The sequence below is a fragment of the Agelaius phoeniceus genome, chromosome 8, assembly GCF_051311805.1.
Source record: "Agelaius phoeniceus isolate bAgePho1 chromosome 8, bAgePho1.hap1, whole genome shotgun sequence".
NCBI lineage: Eukaryota > Metazoa > Chordata > Aves > Passeriformes > Icteridae > Agelaius > Agelaius phoeniceus.
The window spans coordinates 8641695-8660702 of record NC_135272.1 but is presented as its reverse complement, the minus strand read 5'-3'; the positions used below and the strand labels follow the sequence as shown (position 1 = coordinate 8660702).

General features: G+C 54.6%; 2 protein-coding genes across 2 annotated transcripts; both read left to right on the top strand.

Annotated features, from left to right (window-relative positions):
- Positions 1-2215: 2215 nt before the first annotated feature.
- ITPA (inosine triphosphatase) lies at positions 2216-6415 on the top strand. The gene is made up of 8 exons (XM_054638196.2): positions 2216-2368; positions 2449-2506; positions 2670-2734; positions 3229-3302; positions 3898-3929; positions 4531-4646; positions 5791-5867; positions 6131-6415. The coding sequence occupies exons 1-8, from the start codon at positions 2306-2308 to the stop codon at positions 6249-6251; spliced, it is 606 nt and encodes a 201-aa protein (XP_054494171.2). The 5' UTR covers positions 2216-2305; the 3' UTR covers positions 6252-6415.
- Positions 6416-6506: 91 nt separating this feature from the next.
- METTL13 (methyltransferase 13, eEF1A N-terminus and K55) lies at positions 6507-14304 on the top strand. The gene is made up of 8 exons (XM_054638191.2): positions 6507-6963; positions 8310-9057; positions 9726-9925; positions 10461-10656; positions 11272-11415; positions 12007-12216; positions 12567-12698; positions 13602-14304. Exons 1-8 carry the CDS (start codon positions 6646-6648, stop codon positions 13874-13876), a joined length of 2223 nt encoding a protein of 740 aa, XP_054494166.2. The 5' UTR covers positions 6507-6645; the 3' UTR covers positions 13877-14304.
- Positions 14305-19008: the final 4704 nt, after the last annotated feature.

Sequence of the window (19008 nt, the reverse complement as noted above, 5' to 3'; positions counted from 1 at the left end):
ACAGCTGGAGAACAATTCTCCTCCTGACTCCATGCACAGTGAAGAAGCCCAGCTCATTTCAGAGCCCTTCACCATGATGTGGTGGGCATGGTTCTGAATGGCAGCCACTTTCACTTCCTTGTGATCCAGTGGGGTGGGGATTGTTCCAGCCATGGGCACTGGGGACCCCTGTGCTGGAATGAACAGGAGCTCAGCTCCTCTATCCATGGGTGGGACTGGTGTTTTGATGTTTCCAGCCTCAGTGTCACCAGAAGTGCTGGTGGCATTTCTGTCAGCCCTTTATTTTTGGGAGCCTTCTCCTTTCCAGCCCTGAGCCTGGCACTTCAGCTGAGCCAAGCTCTTCTGCTTCTCCTTTTCTGATGAGAGCAGCGTGTTGTCCTTCTGAGCACGTGTTTGAAATGATTCTGGGGAGGGGAAATGGTGCCCCAGAGAATTTCCAGTGCTGTATTCCAGCTTCCTCCTCTGAGCCTGCCCCCAGGACCTTGCACAGTTTCCACCTGAGTGCTGCCCCATGCAGAGAAGGGGATTAGGAGTGAGCAGGGCAGCCTGGAGGGCTGGATGGGATTCAACATCAACCTTGCCCAGCTGGAACACAAACAGAGCTTTTCCCCTCTGTGAGAGCTGATCTCTGCAGGTGGGAATCAGGAAGGCAAGCTGGGTTTTTCCTCCTGATGTATAGGCTGGTTTAACATCATACATTCAGTGGAAGGGACAAAAGTCATCCTGCCTGTTCCTTTGGCTACTCTCTGCCTGCAAGGGCTCATGAGGGTGGATGAGGAGGGACTGTGTCTGTCTCCAGGGGGGCTGCAGATCTCACTGAGCTCTTTGGTACCATGTCCTGCCAGCTGGAAAGTGAGTTAATTCACTCCTGCTGCTGCTGCAGAGCCCTGCCTGGGCCTCTGCCGTTCTCCCACAGCCCAGCCTTGCCTTTGCTGCTCCTGCTGCTGCTGCCACCCACAGCAGGACCTTGGTCCCACAGGAGTCCTGGTCAGAAACATTGCAGGAATAGAATTTGCTAAGCAAGTTTTATAGAAATATTTTTTCCCCCACAAGGCTGGAAAGACCATTAGAAGTGTCTGCTCTTGGGGTGGTACAGAGCAGTCCTCCACATATTCCGTTGGTGTTGTGGTTTTATATTGCAGCCTGTGCTGTCCCACCCTGGACTGGTGGCAGAGAGAACTGCAGTCAGCAGAAAGGGAAGGGGTGTTGTTTCCAGCACTGTCTGCATGCTTGGGGATTGGTTTTCACTTAGGAGATGTTATGAAGGAGCTTCTACAACAAAAACAACTCCTTCACCCAAGCTTTGGGTCTGTTTTACCCATTCCTGCATCATGCAGAGGACAGACTATCAGCTGCTGTTTTCCACATGATTTCTTTTGTACAGGGAATGGCATCTTCTGGCGAAAGCAGTGCATTCCTCCTCTGAGGATTGCTGTGTGAGGCTGTGCTGTGACCCTGATGCCTGCGGGGAAGGGGGATGGACAGGGACAGGGATGGACGCAGGTGCAGAGAGGCCTCCTGGCTGTGGCAGCCAGGCTGCCCACGGGAAAGAAATCCCTCCTGAGGAGTCCCCTGGCACAGCAGGAGCTTTGGCAGGGTCTGGCAGTGGGTACACGCTGGGAGAGCTGGGACTCTGCTGCTGCTCCTTCCCAGGGCCTGCTGCCCCCCTGCACTGACCTGTTCCTGCAGGGCTCCACACCGGCCCCACCGACAGAACTCGAGCCTGGAGCTTTTGCTGCAGGGCAGGGAGAGCTGCCACAATGCAGCCATCAGTGCACTGCCCCGAGCTGCTAGACTTGGCTGTTGATCGCTTTTAGCTTCAAGTCACTCAGTGCTGGGGTTGTCCTGGGCACAGACGTTCCCAAGGGACAGCTCTGGCTGTGAGAGGCGCCACCGGCAGCAAACCAACAACGACGGAACTTAATAGCTCCGACACAGGAAACTCGATGACAGAGACGCGCCTGAGGTCGGAGGCTGAGCAGCATCAGAGCTTGGAGCACAATTCCCTTACCGATTCCCCGACTGCAGCTGATTTTACCTCAGGAAAGGCAGCGCGGGCTGCAAAGGCCGGAACTGTGAGCCCGGCCCGGGCCGTGAGGGAGCGGTTGCCATGGCGGCCCGCCCCGCCCTCCGCGCGCCTCCCGCGGGCCGGCAGTTCCCGCCTCTCCGGCGTGGGCGGACGCCCTCCCCATTGGCTGGACGCTGCGGGGCGGGCGCGTTCCCCACTGGTCGAGCGCTGCGGGGCGCGGCGCGCCGCCGGCGCTGATTGGCGGCCGGGCGCGCAGGGGCCGAGCGCGCGGTCAGCATGGCGGCGCCGGCGCGGCGGAGCGTCGTGTTCGTGACGGGCAACGCCAAGAAACTGGAGGAGGTGAGGGCGGCGGGAGCGAGCCTGGCCAGCGGGTTTGCCTCTGTCCCTCCCTGCCCTGTCACTCCCTTCTGCCTGCGCAGGTCACGCAGATCCTCGGGGACTCCTCTCCCTACACGCTGGTGGCGAAGAAAATTGACCGTAAGTTGCTGGCGGGGTGCGAGGGCTCGGCCCAGCCCGGCCCTGCCCGGCCCCGCCGTGTGCTCAGCACCGCTCCGGCCCGGCCCGGCCCCGCCGTGTGCTCAGCACCGCTCCGGCTCGGCCCCGCCGTGTGCTCAGCACCGCTCCGTCCCCGTGTCCGCAGTGCCCGAGTACCAGGGGGAGCCAGACGAGATCTCGGTGCAGAAGTGCCGCGAAGCCGCCCGGCAGGTCACTCGCTCCTTCTCCTTTCCCGGCGGGATGGGTGTGGAGGGACCCCAGGCAGGGACACTGAAGGATCCAGACTGGCCCCGCTGCTCTCCCATCACCCGGCTGTGCTGGTTTATGCTGTGTCCCTCCAGCAGCGGGAGGTCACGGAAGCTCCTTCAGGCCCAGTGGCTGCAGGACAAAGAGTTTGATGTCTGCTGGCTCTGGGCTGGGTATCCTGCAGGCATGGCTCTGGAATACAGGCTTTCCCTTTCCTTGTCCTCCAGGATGGCAGGGAGTGTTCAGCTCTGCTTGTTTTTCTCCATGTGAAACCTTCCCTACTGTGTTTCAGCCTCTCTGGCCTGCCTGGGGGGAGTTTGGCTTTCATTGTGTCTGTCTCTGGTGTTGTTGCCTTTGATGTCAGGTGGAAACATGAGGATGGGACGGAGCAAGGGAATGGGTTTGGAGGCAATGCCTTCCTTTAGGTCTGATGTTCTTCTCTTGGGCTGTCACTGTAGGTTCAGGGACCTGTTATAGTAGAGGACACCTGCTTGTGCTTCAATGCCCTGGGGGGGCTCCCAGGACCCTACATGTAAGTGGCTGTTTCCCCTTTCATGTGCCAGGGTTAGGGGCCCAGGCTGGCAGGGTGGGCTCCACACTGCAGGAGCAGTGGGGTCAGGGAGGTGATGGCTGTGCCCTGCCCTTCATCCTGCACGCCAGGGGCTGCACTGAGCTCCTTGAGCCCTGTGGTAAATCACAGAGCAGGGATGGACAGACAGAGCTGGGCTCTTGGCTCTGGTTTTAATCTGTGCTGCCTGCTCTGGCAGCTTGGGAAGCTGTCCAAAGAGCAGTAAAGGCACCAAGCCTTTCAGCAGGACTCTGCCATGAGTGCCCCATAGGTTCTCCTAGGGACAGCTTTAATCCAGAAGGTAACAAAGTTATTATGTATTTATATACATAAAACTAGGATACAGTAAATTAAATACCCCACTGCTGTTTCACTGTGTCCCCTTCAGCTTAAGAGGTAAGTCTGTCCTTCCTGGTAAATAGTGCAGAATGAGTGATCTTACAGCACACTGAGAGGGATTCAAAGGCCTATGAAAATGTAAGCAACAATGTCACAAGGATGTCTATATATCTGAGAGATAATTGCAAAAATTGATCTTCCCTCTTTCCTTCCTTTTCAGAAAATGGTTCCTGGAGAAACTCAAGCCAGAAGGTACTGCCCTCATGTCCCTGCTCTGTGTGTGACCTACTCCTGTGCCTCTGAAGTGGCTCCCTGCCCATGCTGGGGGAACCAGCAGGTTCCTCCAGCCTGCTCTGTGCCCTCCTTCCTGGGATGTTGTTTTTCTCAGTAGCTCCATCCCTGGATTCCCAGACTCCTGCCTCTGCAGGCTGGTGGCAGGGCTCATGGGAGCATCTTGTTTGTCCTCAATGTGACCTGGTAGATCTCCTGCTCCCTGTGGTTTCATGGCAAGCCCCTCTCCACTAACGCTCCCCTCCCCTGCTGTGCCTTGACCCCAAGCTCAGAGTGTGACTGCAAATCCTGTGCTGGTGTCATTAACATGAGCACTGATCACTTTCAAGCACCAGGGGATTTAGTTATGCTGGGTTGCTTCCTCTCCCAGATTCATGGCCGGGCTCTGGAGATGAGAGCTGAGCTCTGGCCTCAGTCACAGCAGGGATCCTGCCAAGAACACGCTGGTGCCTGAGCTCTGTCACCTCCCAGGGGGGTTGGGAAGGCCATGTGGAACACTGGGTGGCTGTGCTGTGCTCCCAGGGAGCAGCAGGAGCTGCAGGCTCCCTCCTGTGTCCCCCAGGGCTGTACAAGCTGCTGGCTGGCTTTGAGGACAAGTCTGCCTATGCGCTCTGCACCTTCGCCTTCAGCAGCGGCAACCCCGAGGAGCCCGTGAAGCTCTTCAAAGGGCAGACCCACGTAGGTGCTGTGTGCTGGGAGGGGGGTTCTGCTGCCACTGCCACTGTGCCCCTGCTGGGGACATTGTGCTGGCCTCTGGTCGCTGGGGAGGGCGCAGCTGGTGGGAGGTGGGTGCTGGGGTGCAGCCCTGTGTTCAGGGGTGCTCACTGAGCGTCACCTCAGTCTGCTCAGCCCCATCTCCTCTGGGTTCAGTGTTTAGGGAATTGTATGGAGCACGGATACTTGCATGTATATACCTAGCAAAAACTAACAGTAAGGTTAGGACTAAATCTTTTGTCCTTGGGTGTGTGTGGCAGCCATCTTGACATCTTCAGTGTCATGCTTTTTTATAAGTTATAAGAACATAAAATTTGGTGGGTGATTGGTTGATGATTTATGATCATGGTTTGTATTTTTGTTTGGTTTTTTGGGGGGGTTAGTTCTGGGGTTAATTCTATGTTTGGGGGTGGTTATGGAGTGATGATGACAGTTGGTTATTGTTTTTGATACTAGGAAATATAGAGGAAGGTTAATTGAAAGTGTGTTGATGACAAATTATTTGGATAATGTAGGGATATATGGTTTAATTAGTTGATTAAAAAAAATAAAAAATGTCAACATAAAAATGTTGAATGTGTAAAATGGAATTTAAATATTAATTTCTAGTGAATGCACTAATTTAAATATTAGTTCCTAGTAAATTCTCCCTCTGTATAACAGTTCTTAGCTCTGGTGTTTGGAGAGGTCAAAGTAAATTCTAGTTAAAAAAAATTTTAAAAAATAAAAAAAAAAATTAAAAAAAAAGTCAACATAAAAAAATGAATGTGTAAAATGGAATTTAAATATTAATTCCTAGTGAATGCACTAATTTAAATATTAGTTCCTAGTAAATTTAAATATTAGTTCCTAGTAAATTCTCCCTCTGTATAACAGTTCTTAGCTCTGGTGTTTGGAGAGGTCACCATAGGGCAGTGTGAGTTTGGAGCTGCTGACTTTGGTGACGTCCTGGGGAGGGGACGTGCAGGGCCTGTGGTGGCTGCACTGTGAGCTGTGGCTGCATGTCTCTGTCTGTGTTTGAGACGTGACTGCAAGGGTGTGCAGTCTTTAAGGGGTTTTTGTGCTTTTTTGTGTTCTTTTAATGTTTTTCTGTGCTTTCTCATGGCAGGGAGTGATAGTGGAGCCCAGGGGCCCTCGGGATTTTGGCTGGGATCCCTGCTTTCAGCCAAATGGCTACAACCAGACGTAAGTGGTGTTTTACCTACAGCTCTTGGTGTAAGGCAAACCTTGGTCAAGGGTGTCCAGGGGAACTTGCTTGTGAGGAAGGGCATCAGGGGGACATGTTCTCCTGGATCAGAACACAGTGGGTGATGGGAAACCCCTGGATCAGGGGTTCTGTCACTACAGATGCCCCCCTGAGCCAAGCAGGGAGGCAGAGGGGAGCTCTCGGTGCTCCAGCGATGTGCTGTAGTGTCCCTGCTACTGACACTTGTTTCTGTCCCCCGCAGCTACGCTGAAATGCCCAAGGCGGTGAAGAACTCCATCTCACACCGGTACCGGGCGCTGAGCGAGCTCTCCGCCTTCTTTCTTCAGAGCGACTCTCCAGAGCCCCGCCCCGCTCCCAGCTAGCGCCGAGGGAGCTCACACAGCCGCACGGGATTCCTAGGTGGGAAAGGACCCCTGGAGATCCCCGTGTCCGAGCCCTGCCCGAGCAGGCGGGGTGCATGTCACAGGCAGCGCCGCAGAGACTCCCTCCGCTGCGGGCTGCCATTAAAGCTGCTCCTTCGAACCCACCGCTGCCTCGCTCTCCTTTTTATTGCTCCAGCAGAGCCCAGCGCTGTGCGCTGTTAAAGCTGCGCCGCTGTGTACCGGGGGCGGCTTTGGACCGGCACCGGCACCAGAACGGGCACCGGCACCGGGCGGGGGCGCGCCGGGGCCGCGGAGCGGCCGGGCCGGAGGCAGCCAATGGGGAACGGTCTGGACGGAGGCAGCCAATGGGGAACGGTCTGGGCGGAGGCAGCCAATGGGCGGTGGCCAGGGCGGAGGCAGCCAATGGGCGGCGGGCGCGCCGTGCCGCGCAGCCGGAAGCGGTCAGCGCGGCGCACACGTGGGGCCGCGGCGGCGGCGGGAGCGGGGCACGGCACGGCACGGCCCGGCCCGGCCAGGCCAGGCCAGGCCAGGCCAGGCCATGGAGCTGCTGCCCCGCAGCCCCGCCGAGTTCGGCTCCGCACCCTACTGGGATCGCTTCTTCCGCCAGCGCGGGCAGCGGCCCTTCGAGTGGTACGGGGCCTTCCCGGAGCTCTGCCCCGTTCTGCACAAGTATGTGCGGCCCCGCGACAAGGTGAGCCCCGCTGGCAGCCAGCGCTGTGTCCCCGCCGCGCTCCTCCTGCGCCGCCAGCTCTGAGGTGGTTTTGCCTGCAGAAGAGGAGGTCAGCTCTGACCCTACCGCTCTCTACAAGTCCCTGAACGGAGCTTGTAGCCAGCTGGGGCTCGGCTTCTTCTGCCAGGCACCCAGCAACAGAATGAAAGAACAGTCTTGAGCTGCGCCAGGGAAGGTTTAGGGTGGACAGTCGGAGGATTAATTTCTTCAGAGAAAGGGCGCTTAGACATTGGAATGTCACCGTCCCTGGAGATGTTTCAGGAGAAACAGAATGTGGCACTCAGTGCCGTGGTCTGGTTGGCACGGTGGTGTTTGGTCATCGCTTGGGCTCCACGTTCTCAGAGATCTTTTCCAGGCTAGTTGGTTCTGTGTGTGAGGACTGACACAGATGATGTTGTGAAACACGCCAATTACTTGTTTGTTTTTTTTTTTTAATTTTAAAAGTTTAATGGTAATAAAATAGTAATACAATTAGAGTAATAATAATTTGAACAATTTGAATTAGGACAATACGAGACAATAGAAACAAAGAGTTACGGATGTCCGGGTACCTTTTTCTGGGCAGCACGAGCCTGAAAAAGGACCCACGTTAACAGAGGATTAACCCTTTAAAGCAACAGCCTGTTGCATATTCATACACCTCATAGATGATGCATAAATTCCATTCAAACACAGGATTCTGTCTGGTCATCAACAACTTCTTCCTCATAATCCTGACAGCACCTTCAAAGTGGGAAGAAGTTTATTTCTTCTGATAAGAGGGCAATAAATTCTTTTTTTTCTGAAAGATTTAGGTGTCCTGTGGCTGCTATCTCGCTGCAAGTTCTTTAAAAAAGTATCCTACATAGCATAGTTTCTATTTTAATATTTTTTTATAACCTAAAACTATATTTAACACACTACTTTAGAGAATTAATACAGTGTAACTTTCTAACACAACACATATAATATTCATTTTAATGTTTGCAAAAAGCCAATCATAAAATACATGCATTTTTCTCAATGTGAAGCCCCCAGTGTGCCTTAGCAAGGGGACAGGAGAAACCCCTGGTTGGCCCTAGTCTGGGCAGCTCTGGGGGTTAAAACTCCGGGGTCATTCTCAGAAAACGTGCAGCAGACACATCACGTCTGTGCCACGGGACTGTGCCCTGTGGACATGTTATCCTGGGCCATGCAGAGTGACTTTGCAGGCCCCAAGGGTGTGCTTTTCACAGAGGGCCCCACACACATCTGGTATTTGCTCCTAAAATGAGGGGGGGTATTTCCAGGGTGTTGTCACCATCTCCCTGCTCTGTGCTGCTGCCCAGGTTCTCGTGGTGGGCTGTGGGAACTCGGAGCTGAGCGAGCAGATGTACGACGTGGGCATGTGCCAGGACATCGTCAACATCGACGTCAGCGACGCCGCCGTGCGCCAGATGCGGGAGCGCAGCGCCAGCACCCGGCCCGGGATGAGCTACCTGCTGATGGACATGCTCCACATGGACTTCCCTGATGCCCACTTCCAAGTGGTCCTGGACAAAGGCACGCTGGATGCCCTGCTGACCGATGAGGAGGAGGCCACTTTAGCCAAGGTGGAGCAGATGTTTGCTGAGATCAGCCGGGTGCTGCAGGTGGGAGGGCGCTACCTCTGCGTCTCCTTGGCACAAGCCCACGTGCTGAAGAAAGCTGTGGAATACTTCTCCCAGGAAGGCTGGGTGGTGCGAGTCCACCAGGTGGCCAGCAGTGGGGACAAGCAGCAGTTTGTGCTGCCTGTCTTTGTGTATGTGATGACAAAGTTCAGGAAGGTGCCTGGCTCAGCAGCGCAGATCCTGGAGATCTGCCCCGAGGAGCAGGACAGGCCCGTGCGGGTGGAGAGCGCGGAGCGGCTGCTGGCAGCGGTGAAGGACAGGCAGCACTATGCCCTGCTCTGCAGCCAGATCAGCAAAACCCCCTGCAGGGAGCAGGTTTCCTTGGATCTGTGTGACAGAGAGAGTGGGAAGCCTCGCTACACGCTGCACGTGGTGGACAGCCCCTCGGTGAAACCTTCCCGGGACAATCACTTTGCCATCTTCATCAGTGAGTACAGCCCGTGCAGGCTGCAGCCAGGTGCTTGTCCTGGCCAGGAGCTGCAAAGCAGCCAGCCCTTCAGGGCCTGTTGAATTTGGGGCTGGAGAGGGAAATAACCCACCTGTGTGGGGTTGGGGTGATGTTTTAGCCCTGCCTTTGCGGTGGGGTATGTGCTTTGCAGTTGGGGTGATGTTTTAGTCCTGGCTTTGCAGTGGGGTGGTGCAAGCACAGATGTGGCACAGAGGAGCTTGTTGGGCAGAGGGACACTGCCTGCCCTGCCTCCAAGGTGGTGATTCCTGCCTGGATGCTGGTGACAGCCAGGTTAGCACCTTGGAGCCAGGGAGGCGTTGCTGCTCTCTGTGGATGTCCTGGCTTGCAGGGCCAGACTGCTGGGGCTGCACTCACAGAGATGTGTCAGCCTCTGCCAGCAGCACCATTCCCTCCCTGCATGCCTGCAAAGCTCCCACGGCCTGGAGACAGCTCAGGAGCCTGTTGGACACCCCTTCTAATGAGATGTGGCTTTTCCAGCTTTTTCCATGAGTCTGCCCAAAGCAGGGGAGATCCTGGCTCTAACCAAGCAGTGCCACCTCCCTTGAATGTCTTGCCATTCCCTGTGGCTCTTCCCCTGGCAGCTCCAGGCCGGGAGCAGCCCAGGCTGATGGCAGCCCCTTCTGCAGTCCCGCAGGGCAGGGAGACCGAGTGGCTCTTTGGGACGGAGGAGGGGCGGCGGCAGCTGGCGGCCAGCGCGGGCTTCGGGCGCCTGCTGACGGTGGCGCTGCACAGGGAGCAGCTCTACGAGGGCATGGCCGCCATCCAGGCTGAGCTCTCAGGGAAGGTGATGGAGCTGGCCCCGCCGGGCCTCCCTGCCCGGCAGCAGGTGAGCCCCCACTGCCCAGCCCCCTGGTGGGCTTCCCAAAACACGGCCAGGCTGGCTCTGCCAGCAGGGAAACCCTCTTCTCCAAGGGAGACTGAGCTGGATGCCTTGGTGGGCAGGCAATGGGCTTCAGGTGCAGCTTCTCTTGGCTTTCCCTCCAGCTGTCTGTCTGTGCTTGGAGGCAGGATTTGAGGTGCTTGTGTGGTAGGATTCAGTACAAAGTCCTTGCCCTCCAAAATCCAACATCACAAGAAAAGCAGAGATCCAGAAACCCTAAAAGCATCCAGTCTCCTGGCTTAATCCTGGCTTTAACTTCTGTTCCTTCTGTCTTTTCCTCCCTGCCCCAACTCCACACCATCTGAGCTCTTGTAAAAACCCTTGCTGTGTTTGCTCCCTGCATTCCCTGTGTTGGGAGTGAATCCAGTGCAGATCCCCAGCTCTCCTGTGGCATCCCACTGCTCCTCTATTGTGTCTGCTTCGTCCTGGCTCAGTCAGGACAGTGGGAAAGCCAAGCCCAGCAGCCCTGTCCTCCCTGCAGGTGCCCTTCCTGTCTGTGGGAGGGGACATCGGGGTGCGGGCGGTGCGGCACCGTGGCAGCAGCGCCCTGAGCGGGGACTTCGTGGTGGAGGACGTGAAGGGAGATGGCAGCTGCTACTTCCGCCGCCTCATCTTCCTCCAGAACAGGAACGTGGTGCAGTCTGAGGCTCGGCTCTTGGCCCCCACACCTCTCCCAGGTACACAGGGCAGGGGCCAAGGCTGATTTTTTAGGGTGACAGAGAGTGAGAGCAGTACAGGAAGAGGGTAGGAGTCCTGCTGGGACCTGCCTGTCATGCTCTAGAGCAGCCTTGGGTGTGACTGTGTTCACAGGGGTCTGAGGATGAGGAAAGAGATGAGGATCTGACTCCATGTTTCACAAGGCTTGATTTATTATTTTATTATATATATTATATTAAAACTATACTAAAAGAATAGAAGAAAGGATTTCATCAGAAGGCTGGCTAAGAATAGAATACGAAAGAAAGAATGATAACAAAGGCTTGTGGCTAGGACAGAGGGTCTGAGTCAGCTGGGCTGTGATTGGCCATTAATTAGAAACAACAACATGGGCAAATCAAAGATCCACCTGTTGCATTCCACAGTGGCAGATAACCATTGTTTACATTTTGTTCCTGAGGCCTCTCAGCTTCTCAGGAGGAAAAATCTTAAGGAAAGGATTTTTCCTAAAAGATGTCTGTGACACTTGGTAGTGTTCTTACACCGTGGGTGGGACAGGGCTGAGGGTGGCTGGTTCTCAGAAAGCACCTGCATCTCCCCCCTTGCCTTACTGGCTGGTGTCTCCTGTTACTCAGGCCAGAAGAAGAGGAGGAAAGACAAGAAGAAACCCAGCCCCACAGAGTCACCTGGCGCCATCGACAAGAGCTACCTGTGCTGTGAGCACCACAAGGCCATGGTTGCGGGGCTCTGCCTGCTGGGGGGCCCCGACGCCCTCCCAGGTGACGAGGCCAGCAGTGGGAGGCTGGGCTGGGGCAGGTGTCCCCATGCCACAGCCCCTTGGGGAAAGGCTCTGTTGGCCAAGGTGCCCCGGGCACCCTTCCCAAAGCGGTTTGGGGATGGTGGGTGGGATGAGTGTGGTTGTGTTTGCAGGGGTCCCAGGATGAGGGAAGAGATGAGAATCTTGATTCTTTGTTTCAGAAGGCTGATTTATTATTTTATTATATATATTATATTAAAAGAAAATTATATACTAAAAGTGTACTAAAGAATAGAAGAAAGGATTTCATCAGAAGGCTTGAAAGGAATAGAAAGGAATGGAATGATAATAAAATTTTGTGACTGACCAGACAGTCTGAGACAGTTGGACTGTGATTGGCCATTAATTAAAAACAACCACATGAGACCAATCAAAGATGCACCTGTTGCATTCCACAGCAGCAGATAATTATTGTTTACATTTAATTTCTTAGGCCTCTCAGCTTCTCAGGAGAAAAATCCTAACTAAAGGATTTTTCATAAAATATGTCCATGACAGACGAGCAGTGGGATTCTGGCATCCTGGAGGCTCACTGGGTGCTCTTGGTTGGCAGGAGAGCTGGCAGTGCTGGTGGTGGGGCTCGGCGGGGGCAGCCTGCCCCTCTTTGTCCACGATTACTTCTCTCAGGCCCGCGTGGCCGTGGTGGAGATCGACCCCTCCATGCTGGAAGTGGCCACGCGCTGGTTCGGGTTCTGCCAGGGTGAGCGCATGCAGGTGCACGTCTCCGATGGCCTGGACTACGTGGCCAAGCTGGCAGCTGAAGGTACCATCTCACAGAGCATCTCAGGTGCCCCATCGAGCCCAGTGGGTGCCACCGTGGGTAGCAGAGTCCTGGGCTGTTGTCACCACCTGCTTCCCCTTCCTGCCCATCTCCTGCCCTGTGTCACAGTCCCCAGCCTCACCAGGTCTCTGCAGCTCACAGCCTGTCCTTGCCAACCTGTGTAGAGGTTGGTGCCTCCCCCAGCACCAAGGGCTTGTAAAGAGAAACCCCAGCAGAGAAGTCACCCATAACATGGCAGAAGGGGTGTCTTGACCATCCCATCTTTGGCCTTCCCACGTGTGTAGCTCACTTCTGTCCCAGAGGGTAACAGCTGTCTGTGCTTTGTCCTGCAGCACCAGCCCAGTATGATGCCATCATGTTTGATGTGGACAGCAAAGACCTCACGGTGGGGATGAGCTGCCCACCCCCAGCCTTTGTGGAGAAGCCCTTTCTGCAGAAAGTTAAAACCATCCTCAAGCCAGAAGGTAGGAGGGGAGATGTGGCCATGTCCCTGTGGCCAGGCTGGTCGGTTCTGTGTGGAAGTGGGGCTGTGCCACCGTTTCTCATCCGGGAGAATACTGGCTACAGCCAGGATTGGTGCATGGCATCCCCTTCTCCTGGGGGTCCTGCATCTGGGTATTTCAGTGGGCACTGTGACAGCAGGATGGCCTGAGACAGGCTGAGACATCCCAGGGGGCCAGCAGAGGTTTCTGGAAGCAGAAGGTGTGGGCAATACCTGAGAACAGATCTCGTGGCTACCCACCACCCATGTGGCAGCAGGGATGTGGAATGGAGCCAGGGGCACACTAGTGAGGGAGACATTTTCACCAGGGTGGCACAGGGTGGCAGGGAGCAGGCTGGGGTGTGGTCACCAATGGTTGCAGTGTTGTGAGGGTCCCCAGGACGAGGTGAGAGATGAGAATCCGACTCCTAGTTCTTAGAAGGCTGATATTAATTACATTATATTATATTATATTATATTATATGAAATTATATTTTATTATATTATATGAAATTATATTATATTATATGAAATTATAGTATATTAAATTATAGTATATAGAATTATATACTAAAACTATACTAAAGAAAGAGAAAGGAGACATCAGAAGGCCAGACAAGAATGATAATAAAAACTTGTGACTGACCAGAGAGTCCGGCACAGCTGGCTGGGATTGGTTATTAAGTAAAAACAATTCACATGGAACCATGCACCTGTTGGTGAGCAACCTCCAGAGCACATTCCAAGCACTCAGATAATTATTGTTTACATCTCTTTTCTGAGGCTTCTAAGGAGACAAACCCTGGGGAAGGGATTTTTCATAAATGTCACAGTGACAGTGGGGTGCGCCGGCTGCTCTGAGCTCCCTCCTCTCTCCCTGCTGCAGGAGTCTTCGTGCTCAACCTGGTGTGCCGCGATGCCCGGCTGAAGGAGTCGGTGCTGGCCGCCCTCAGGGCCGTGTTCCCGCTGCTCTACGCGCGCCGCATCCAGGGCGAGGTGAACGAGATCCTGCTGTGCCAGGCGGGCCCCGCGGCCCGGCGCAGCCCCTCAGAGCTGGGGGCGCGGGCACGGGCGCTGGAGGGGGCCCTGCGCCAGCCGGGCCGGCCCTGGGACAGCTCCTATGTGCTGGCAGACATGCTGCAGGCCGTGCTTGTCCTCTGAGGGGGCTCTGCTGCTCTGCTCGGGCACCACGGGCCTCCTGTGGGACACAACGGGGTAACCATGGCTGGCACTGCTGCCCGATGCCAGCCTGGGCCTGCTGGCACGGGAAGGCCCTTCCTGAGGAATGGCTCCAGCACCGTGCGGGGCTGTGAAGCCCGAGGGGCAGCTGTGGGGTGAGGACGGTGCTGTGGGACTGGCAGGGCTGTGGGTTTGGGTCTGTCCTCGTTGTTTTCCCACCCTCCGACTCTCCTTGCCCTTCAGCACAGCTCCTGTTGTTCTGAGGGTGCCTCTCCCTGCGTCTCCAGCGTTCTGGTGTCTCTGCAGGGCCCCAGGCCTGCTCCAAGGCTGCTCGTGGGTGTGTGTGGGTGGGCTGCGAGCTGTGAGAATAAAGTGCTCAGGGGTGCTCTGAGGCCTGCAGTACTTTGCTATTTCTGGCTTATTTCTGAAGCACCCACACCCCTGGGAAAACTACGGTCATCACTGCACTTCAGAGGTGTGTCCTGGGAGCAGGCAACTTGAACCCCACTGCCCCCTCACCACTCAGCATCCCAGTACATTTCCCCCTTCTGAATCTCTCCAGCCATCACCACTGAACTGAAACCCCTGAGCTCAGAACCCTTCTGCCCCAGGGCTAGCAGGGACCCAGCCCTGTGCTCAGGCTCCTGGCCACACTCACCCAGCTGGTGCAGGTCAGCCTTCCTGCAGTATGAAAGAACAGCAAGAAAACACCATTGGGGTGTTCCCAGAGCACCCCAATCCTGCCCAGGCAGCTTAGTCAGGAGCTGGCCTGTGTGATGCCTTGTGAGGGCTGAATAGAACAGAGACTAGACAGAGATAAAGAATAAAGCAGGGATTTATTAGGTGGCCTCAATGGATCCACCTTGGGCAGCACAAGAGCCCAGCCAGGGCTACACCCAAGATGAACCAAAATGGTCACAAAATGCATGACTGGTCATGGGGTCTCTTGGGTCTCTCATTTTATAAGTTCTGCTCCATTTGCATTTTGGAATTAATTGTCCAATTACAGCTTTAGCCCATGCAGTCCCATCCTGCTTGTTTTTCTCTCTTCAGTCCACATTGTTTGTGCTCTTGGGCCTGAGATTTGGATCATTTGTCCTTGGTGCCCAGCTAGAGCAGGAATTGTTTTGTCTCCCTGATCTGTGCAGGAGCTCACCATCCCCTCATATGAAGCCCAGACCCACACACTAAAGCAGAACAGAATGTGAAAAATATAAAAGCTCAAACCTGAGGCATCATGTGTGTCCTGGCTGGGCATGGACCTGCAGGTTCTCATTCATTCATCAGAAGCCATTTTGGGGGGGGGGGGGGGGGGGCTTGTCTTTCTCCCCTGCAACAGCAGGTGCCAAAATGAGCCTGAGACACGGTACCAAAATGACCAGCTTGCAGACAGCAAGGTGACAAACTGCTGCTCTGCCACTGATCCTGCACCCTCACTGCTCTGCCACTGATCCTGCACCCTCACTCCATGGTCCCTTCTGCCACTGGCAGCCTGAGAGGACACCTGTGAAGCTGCCTTTCTGAGAGCTGCTTCCCAAAGCAAACCCTCCCCAGCCACCTCTCCACAGCCCCAGGAGCCAACAGCACACCAGAGCAGCTCCAGGAGGGATCTGGCTCAGTATCCCTGCTGGGGCCATCTCCCAGCCCTGCAGCTCACACCCCCTGTCCCAGCAGGGTTTGGGCTGCCCCTTCCTTGCTTGGAAGGAGCCGGCTCTCCTCCATCTGTGGGAAAACCTCTGCCACTTCCAAAGCAGAGTAGGAGGCTGTGTGAGCTGAGAGTTTGCAGTTCCCCAGCTCATGGGGCCATGGAAAGGACACCCCAAAAGGCTCTTGTTGGACTATGCCCCTTTCTGACCCAGAGATGGGGCAACTGAGAGGCATTTAAAAATTTTCTTTCCATTTTCAGTCTCAAGTGAAGGGTGAGGCAATACAGATGTTACAATTCATGCCATCACAATCAGAAACCAATTATTTCTTAATTACAATACATTATACACATTTCTTAGACTATCAGCTTTTGCCACAGCATGATGTAAATGCCTTAAAGCCAATCATCTAAAATTACTCCTTGTGGGACCTACTACAATGCATTTTTCATAGTTCTATGTTCATAGTTTCATAGTTTCTCCAAAGTATCCAGTCTTTTTTGCAAGGCCATCTTTTGAAACTTGTTTCTCATTCCATTTCTCTCTCAACAATATGTTTTATTCCATGGCATTTCTAAGTCAGCATTTCTTATCTCAAAGTTTGCATACAGATGCACACTATGTGAGCCCTCTGTCAGGCTTTGAGAATTCTCTACAAATCAATTTCCCACAGGCTGTCACCCTTGCAGCAGTGGGGTCCATGTGGGCACTGCCCCATGCAGGAGATGGGGCTGTTGGTGCCTAGGATGCCCCATGGCAGCTGTGCTGCCAGCAAGCACCTCCCTCTGATCAGCAGCTGGGGGTGTGTTTTTATTTCAATTTCCCAGCAGGTTCTGCTTTGGGAGCTGCTCTGCTCAGATCCCTTCTCTGATGCTTCCTCCCTTGTTCCCCTTCCCACAGAGGGACACGTGGGTGCCCTACTTTCTCCCTGGGCTAACCTGCAAGTACACAAAGGAGTAGATGCTGTTTTAATAAGTGCTTTTGATGGTTCCCAGGCCCAGGAGAGCAGGGCTGGCCTGTTCCCTGCCTCAGATAAAGGCTGGCAGCCTGGCTGGGTGCCCTCTGTGCCACCACCCAGTCACTCCTCCAGTGATTCTCCTCCTCCTGTGCTGAGTTCAGCACAGCACGGGGGAGAAACAAGGCTGGAGCTGGAGCTGAAGTGTTCCTGCCCCCATGCAGTTTCTAAAGCTGCTCTGTGATGAGCACTGTTCTGAAAGATATCTATTATCCACCTAGCTGAGCAATGGCAAATTTCTCAACTAGATCAGCAGTGCTGCCTTTACTCTATTTTTAACTTAGTTTGCAATTCTCCACATAATCTTAACCACGTAGGTTTGTGTGTGTGTGCCTTTTTTTTGTACCGAAACCATCTCCTTTCCTCCCCAGGAGCTCATACAAAGGCTGCCTTCATCCCTCCCTTGTCCAGTCCTGCCTTTCTGTTGTGCTTCCAAAATGCTGCATAACGCCACATCCTGGTGGAAAAACAAAAGCCATCTATTAGAAACAATGTAAGGATGAAATCTCAGTTCATTGCAGCTGTTCTTGCAGCTACTGGCAGCCTGGCAACTTTGGTCTGAAAATTAATTTCAGCTGGAAAATGGCAAATTCATGAATGCTGCAAATCCTCCTCTGCAGGTAAAATGCTCCACGGCTGGTGTAATTGACACATAGTAAATATTTCTCTGCTGGCAGCCAAAACACGCAGCTAATGTATATGTTTGGCAAGGGTGATTCTGTGAGAGTTTTGGCAATGTGCTCGTGTTTACATCCCTGACTCCTCACTTCCTTCCCTTGCAGCGTAGGCACGCTGATAGAAGCAAGCTCTGCCGTCACTTAGCAACCCCCACGGGCACGGAGATGTTGACTTTTCCCTCTCTGGCTTTCCCAGCACAAAAAGAGCCGGGTGTGGAACTCACCCCACGGCTCAGGTGTGAGCCTGGAGCCACCTGGGGATGCTTTGGGCTGTCCCGGTCCCTTCTCAGAGCATCACATCCATGTCCTGCTGCTCTGCAGGGGATGAGACACTGGAGTTGGTTGGGCAGCCCTAAGCTTCCTGAGCTTGGGTAGAAGGATGCAGAGAGGAATTTTGGCCAGGGTGGCTGTCAGCAAGCAGCTGTTGGGACAGTGACACTTTGAGGCAGGCACTGATGGGGTGCCACATGTTCACCCCATATGGTGTCACAGCCCAGGTCCCTGTTCTGGAGAAGAGACTGACACTCCAATTCTCTCAGGAGCAGGGTGCAGGTGGATGAGGGACATACTGTCATCAGCTCAAAGTACAGCAAGCAGCTGGGAGAGATTTTGCAGCAGCAAAAGCTGCAGGGACTGAGCTCTTGGGCTGATTCCCTTCAGCTGGGCAGAGCCTTGGCCCCACTGCTGGGGGATGCTGCATGGCATGGACCAGCACAACGAGGGCTGCAGCAGCCACTCCCAGAGGCTGGAAGCACGTGGGAAGTGTTTTGTCCATGCAATCTTCCCCTGGGGAAGCACTTGGCTTGTCTGGCTTTGTGGCCAAGGAAGCAGGCGTGCTGCCAGGCTGCAGGGAGGGAGTGCAGCTCTTCCCTAGGGTGCTGAGGGCTGCAGGGAAACATCTCTGCAGGCTGCAATGCAGCACGGTGCCCTTTTTCTACCCTGCAACGGGATGCACCCGACTAAAGAATGCAGCTGGAGGTCACAGGGCAGGAGAGAGGAGAGATAGGACAGGAACTGAGCTGTCCTGCCATCAGTGAGTCAGCAGTGCCCCGGGCTGTGGGGGAAGGCAGAAAGCACATCTTCTATACACGGAGAAATGCTGCAGCCACTATAATTGTAGCACTGCAGCCATTCTGGCTTTCTTTCACGGGCTGGAGTTCCATCTTTTGCAGGTTCAAGGTCTGAGCTCTTGTCCTGGCAGATGCACAGGGATGATGCTGACTGGCACCACTGCAGAGCCGAGCGCTGCCGAGAACCTGGAGCTGCCCCTTGCCCACACCTCCTCCTGCACTGTGCCCATCCTCTGCCTGAAAAGCTCTGCCAAAACTCTTGTCTGAAGCAAGAAGGAGGTGAGGAAGGTCCCTGGAGAGATGAGCAGGTGTGGATGAACTGTCTGTTCTTAGGGGAGAGGAGCAGCCTCTGCTGTGCTCTGTTGCCCCGGGCAGGGCTGTGTGCCTGGCTCTTCACTGCAGCCATCTGCAAGTCCCCACTCGGCTGCTTTTTACAGAACTCATTTCTCCTGAAGGGAATTGCACTGCTGTGTGCTTGGGAAGCAGCCTGGGGACCTGGTCCAAATGTCCTCAGTGCTAACGTCACTGCCTGGTTAGGGAGAAGTGTCTGTGTGTGAGTTTGTGGGTTCAGCTGCACCCTGAAGCCAGGCTATTTTTGCCATATATTTCTCTGAAAGTCGTGGCAGGACAAGCTTGCTGTCTGTAGCCTTGATCTGAAATGCACTGGAGGCTGTGACTGGGGGCCCCAGGCAGGCTGTGCTGGAGC

Bases quoted from the DNA above. Each gene is read 5' to 3' on its own strand.
- ITPA (XM_054638196.2), top strand. From the start codon at position 2,306: ATGGCGGCGCCGGCGCGGCGGAGCGTCGTGTTCGTGACGGGCAACGCC. The intron at 2,735-3,228 runs GTCACTCGCTCC...CTGTCACTGTAG, and splicing joins GCCGCGAAGCCGCCCGGCAG to GTTCAGGGACCTGTTATAGT. The intron at 3,303-3,897 runs GTAAGTGGCTGT...CTTCCTTTTCAG, and splicing joins GGGCTCCCAGGACCCTACAT to AAAATGGTTCCTGGAGAAAC.
- METTL13 (XM_054638191.2), top strand. From the start codon at position 6,646: ATGGGCGGTGGCCAGGGCGGAGGCAGCCAATGGGCGGCGGGCGCGCCG. The intron at 9,926-10,460 runs GTGAGCCCCCAC...TCCTCCCTGCAG, and splicing joins GCCTCCCTGCCCGGCAGCAG to GTGCCCTTCCTGTCTGTGGG. The intron at 12,699-13,601 runs GTAGGAGGGGAG...TCCCTGCTGCAG, and splicing joins AACCATCCTCAAGCCAGAAG to GAGTCTTCGTGCTCAACCTG.